This window comes from Muntiacus reevesi, chromosome 2 (genome assembly GCF_963930625.1).
Source record: "Muntiacus reevesi chromosome 2, mMunRee1.1, whole genome shotgun sequence".
NCBI lineage: Eukaryota > Metazoa > Chordata > Mammalia > Artiodactyla > Cervidae > Muntiacus > Muntiacus reevesi.
The window spans coordinates 257996007-258001549 of record NC_089250.1 but is presented as its reverse complement, the minus strand read 5'-3'; the positions used below and the strand labels follow the sequence as shown (position 1 = coordinate 258001549).

Genomic DNA, 5543 nt, shown 5'->3' with positions numbered 1-5543 from the left:
GCCAGCATATCTCTGGTTGCTTTGCGGGACAGGGGGGGGAGGCCCTGACCAGCTCTTTCTCAGGTATCACCCACCCCTCTGTGGAAAACAAAAAATTACTACATGATCACAGTTTGATAAAAATAGCTCTTAAGAACACACATTTGTCTTTGCGGTAACCTGAAGTCCACGCGCTGACTAATTCTCTTATTTTTTTCAAGGAGATTTCTTTACTGGGAAGAGGATGTATGCTCACAGATAGTTCATCTGCTTTGCATCCAGTTCTGTTTCTCCTCATTATCTGTTTACATTTGTTCCAGTCAGTCTGCCTTGGCTGACTCTGGAAGTCTGACTGGGCCTGCTTACCGATGACACACAGCTAGTGGCAGAGTGGCTCAGGGACCTGGGTTTCAGAGTCAGCTAATTTCAGCTTCCAGTCCTGCTTCAACTGCTTGTGGGATATGGGGTCTCAGGTAAGAGACTTCACCTCTCTGGGCCCAGTCTCTCACCTGTAAAATGGGAAGAGTAATAGTACCTGCCTCACAGTTACTGAGAAGAGTGAAGAAGAGAGTGTCAGGCCAAGCTCTTAAGATAGGTTAGTTATTATTCTTATTCTTTCAACTCCAGTCCTCTCTCAGCATCTTCTTGTTCATCCCTTTTCTTTCAGAGTCTAGGTGTTTTATCCCTCTCTCCAACAATTCCACCTAAGATACACTCACATATACCAATCGCATGGACCATTAAAAAAAAACACACACACAGATTAAGAAAAAAAAAATTCTCTTTTGCTTGCCACCAAATTTATTTAGGTAATGTTTCTTCTGCCATTTTTAATAAATGTCCCTGAAGATCTGAAATTATTTAACAGTGGAAACTTTCTGGAAAATCCACATGTGACAGCAGGGTACTCCCTCCCACCTGGAGTCCTGTGTCCCTACCCCCACCAGCTGCATCAGTAGTTCTGAAGGATATATTCTTCCCATCTTCTTTCCCAAGTCACTGGGCAGCTCCCTGGGCCCCTGAACACTGCTCTCAGCTCCTCTTCTACCTTCAGCAAAGTTCAGGAGCTGGCCTGCTGCCATGGGAAGCTCCTTTTTTCTCTATAGCTCTTCCTCACCTTGACCACTTCCTAGGCACATCAGGGGATGGGAAGGGAGGGCAGTGTGTGGTGAGATCAAGAGCTGGGCTTTTGTGGGCACATCCTGAGGAAGGCGGGGTGCCTGCTCTGCCCCGGATGGTGCCAGTCCCCAGTCTGCCTCTCCAGGGTCCTGCCTGACTTGAGCTTGGAACTGCCCCGGGGATGATCTCCCTTGCAGCCCAGTCCACCAGCCACCGGCTCCAGAGCGCCCACCTAGAGTCTGCTAGCTGGCTTCTATGATGGACAGCTCCTGTGGTGGCCCCTCTCCGTCGCTCTTCTTCGAGGCCACACCGTTCTCCTGCCGCCAAGGGCCCCAGGACATAGTTAGCCGCCCCAGCAACCCCTGGAAGTCGGCTTGGAACCCAGATGACGAGAAATAGTAGACAAGGGGATCGAAGCAGGAATTCAGGGTGCTGAGGAGCAGTACGTAACTTCTCCACTTGGGACTTTCACCCTGGACGTAACCCACGATGTGGGACACGTTGTAGGGTCCGAAGCAGACGAGGAAATTGAGCAACGTGGCGGCCGCCAGCCCTGCCACCCTCTTCCGACGGCGATGGCTGGCTCCCCTCCCGAGTATGCAGACCAGGCGGCTATAGCAGTAGCTGCTGATGAACAGGGGCAGCCCAAAGAGGACCACCGCCATCTCTAGCCGGAAGGGCAGGAGAAGGGCCAGCTGATCCTCCCGGAACTCCAGGTAGCAGGTCCTGTTGATACCCTGGCTGGGGGAGGAGCCCCCCGAGAATTCGATGACGTAAACCACGCTGCAGTGAGCAGCGGCCAGGAGCCAGCAGGCCCCGCTGACCAGGCCAGCCTGCCCCGGCCTCGGCCGAGTCTTGTACCAGAGCGGGTAGGCCACGCTCAGGAAGCGCTCTGTGCTCACGGCTGCCAGGAAGAGGGACGTGAGATAGATGGTGGTGAAGAAGAGGAACTTGGAGAAGGGGCAGAAGATGAAGGGCAGGGACCAGTGCATGGCGCTGGCCGCCTCCACCATGCGGAACGGCAGGAAGAGCAGCAGGAGCAGGTCCGAGAGGGTGAGGTTTAGCAGGAGCACATCCACGGCCACTGGGCGGCGCCGCAGCTTGCCCACGAAGATCACCAGGGCCATCAGGTTGAGGGGGAGCCCCACGAGGAAGGTGAAGAGGTACACGGAGAAGAAGAGCCAGTGATTGCCGAGGAAGAAGGAGTGGTCTGGGTTGGTCATGGCCACTAGCGAGAGAGAAAGAGAGAGAGAGAGAGAGAGAGAGACAGTGATGGCAGCCCAGGTGAGGGTCTCGCACCATCAGCTTCCCAGCTGTCGGCCGGGAACACCCCCACCCCCATTCCCTGACGCTTTCCGCAGCAGGGGCAGCCTGCCTCTCTTCCTGGTCACACCCGGTCTCCTGCCCCTTTCCTGTCCCTCTCTTCCTGGTCGCCTCCTGTCTCCTGCTCCCTCTCCTTGAGCGCTGAGGTGCCCTCCACAGAGCCCCTCAGAACACCGTGCTCACCTGCTGCCTTGAGAACCCGAGGGCTCTGTCGCTCAACACCTTGCCGGCTCCTCCAGATCAAGTCCGGTGAGCTATTATCTGGCAGAACTGATAAAAACCTGGCAATGCCCATGACGTCACTCGCTGGAGAGCCAGGGCACAAAAGATGCCTTTAGCTCCGTTAGCAGCAGCGCCGCCGGGGCCAGTATGCAAAATGAGGAACAAATTCCACGACTGCCTGCATGCCTTGCTCCTCAGGCGGCCTCACAGGGGATGTGCAGACTTTGTCTTCTCTCTGATCCTCCACTTGAATTTTATCTGCTCCTCTAGAATGGCACTCCTCCAGTTTGCCTTGTAAGGGCAGGAAGTGTGACACAGTCATGCAGAGCCTGGGCTCTGGATCCAGGCTGGGGTTCAACGCTAGCCCTGTCACTTGCTAGCTTCGTGATTTGGGGCAAGTGACTTAAGCCCTCTGTGCCTCTGCTTTCTCATCCATAGAACAGGATCATCAGCATACCAGTCTCGTAGGCTTATTGTGTAAAGTGTTAGTTAATAACCTGTCAAAGGCTAAGTCAAGTGTGGTGAGCACTGAACAGATGTCACTTGCCCTCACCCCACTTCCTGCAGTGGGCCTGTCTCTGGGCTGATGGTAATATTAATGTTGGTGGTGATGATGGTAACAACTATATTTTAGGGGCCACATAATCCATAGCAGGGGCTTCCCTGGTGGCTCAGTGGTAAAGAATCCACCTGCCAAGCAGGAGATGCGGGTTCAATCCCTGAGTGGGGAGGATCCCCTGGAGAAAGGAATGGCATCCCACTCCAGTAGTCTTGCCTGGAGAATCCCCATGGACAGAGGAGCCTGGTGGGTTACAGTCCATGGGGTCGCCAAGAGTTGGACACAGCTGAGTGACTGATACTAACTACTGACTTAAGAGAAGTGAAAACATACATCCACACAAAGACTTGCTCATAAATGTGCATAAGAATATTAGTCATAATAACCAAAAAGTGGAAACATTACCTGGTATCCATCAGCTAGTGAATGGATAAACCATGTGGTGTAGTCAGACAGTGGAATACTATTTGGCAACAAAAAGGAATGAAATACCCAAGCATACTGTAACACAGACGCACCTAAAAACATTGTGCTAGGTGAAACAAGCCAGACATAGAAGACCATGTATGTTTCCATTTTTTATGACATGTCCAGAGTAGGCAAATCTGTAGAGACAGAAAGTAGATGACTGGTTGCCTGGGGACTGAGAGTGGAAGTGGGTTAACTGTAAGTGAGCATGAGAGTTATTCCATTTTTATCAAAAAATGTCCTAGACTGCTTGATAGTGATAGTTGCACCCCTTGGTAAATGTACTAGAAATCACAGAATGGTACACTTTAAATGGGTGCACTGTATGATATGTAAATTATATCTCAAATAAGCTGTTAGAAGTTGGGCAGAGAACCAAAGTTTTTGCTGTTGTGAGGCTTACATTTGGTGGGAGGGGGTGTCTTTGAGAGGGATTGAGTAGGGGGAAAATAATAAAGACACAAATAATACAGAGTAATAATAAAGACACAAGTAATACAGAGGCCAAGAGCCTCTGGAGGAAACAGTACAAGCACAGGGAACAGGAGTACAAGGTAGACCTGCTGGGAGCCACTGGTAGCAGGTTCAAAGCATAAGGGACGAGGGTAACCAGAGGATGCTGGGGGCGGGCTCTGCGGGGCCGCAGGGAGGAGCTGAAATCTCCCCTAAGTGGAAGAGGTACAAGTAACTGGAAGAGGTGGCCCAGCAGGCAGCAGGTGCTCTGGTGCGGTGGGAGGGAGCGTAGTTGTCGCTTTATGGGAGGCGTCACCTGTGCTGGAGTTCAGGCTTTGACCAAGATTCTCTGGTGTCCCCACTGCACAGAGAGCAAACTTGTTTCTGGCTTCAGTGGAGCCTCTGGCCAGTGACTTCACTTCTTTGGCCTGTTTCCATCTTTGTTTGTTATTGCTGTTGTTTAGTCGCTAAGTCGTGTCGAACTCTTTGCAACCTCATGGACTGTAGCCCACCAGGCTTCTCTGTCCGTGGGATCGTCCAGGCAAGAATACTGGAGTGGGTTGCCATTGCCTACTCCATGGGATTTTCCCGACCCAGGGATTGTACCTGCATCTCCTGCATTGGCATGCAGATTTTTTACCACTGAGCCACCAGGAAAGCCCCCCATCTTTATAAACAGGGATAATAAAACTATCTTTGGAGGGCTGTTACAAGCATTCACTCACTCAGCAAATATTTACTGCAAGCCTACTATGTGCTTGGCTCTCTTCTAATTGCTGGGGTTATATCAGCAAATGAAACAAGAATTCTTTCCCTTGTAGACATTTTTTTTTTATTGGCCACACCATGCAGCGTATAAGATCTTAGTTCCCTGACCAGGGAATCCAACGTACTCCCCTTGTAGTGGAAGCACAGAGTCTTAACTTCTGGACCATTAGGGAAGTTCCCCCTTGTAGACATTTAAGCATGAAAAGATAACTTGTGTAAACCACAAGTGCAAGTCAGGCACGTAGCTACCAGTTCTTTTGCTTCTATGTGTTCACATCTTTGTCATCATTAGAGGAATAAGTCTGCTTCCTACACCTCGTCTCAGAGCAGACGCCCACGTGTGGGTCTCTCTTGGCCGCTGTCCTCTGCCCACTCTCTCTTGGGTTCAGAGTGTTACCACTCACCTTCACAAAAGGGACCACAAGGAAAGGCATTAACCCCGATACCCCTAAGTTTTCCAGATGTCCCCTGACTTCTTGGGGTCCTCCTCAAAGCATCATATCTTATGTCCACCGTTCCACTGCTGTAAGGTCTTGGGCAAAGTTCTTAACCCCGAGAAATGAAGATGATGATCGTATCTGGTTCCAGGACCATAGCAAACTCATGCAGCACCTCAGTGCAAATTAGGAAAAGGCACGCCCTGCGGAGCGCA

The 5543-nt window shown here is 51.2% G+C and overlaps 1 protein-coding gene across 1 annotated transcript; it reads right to left on the bottom strand.

Moving 5' to 3' along the window:
- Positions 1–1340: 1340 nt before the first annotated feature.
- On the bottom strand, positions 1341–2321 carry FFAR3 (free fatty acid receptor 3). The gene has a single exon (XM_065925949.1). The coding sequence runs from the start codon at positions 2319–2321 to the stop codon at positions 1341–1343; it is 981 nt and encodes a 326-aa protein (XP_065782021.1).
- Positions 2322–5543: the final 3222 nt, after the last annotated feature.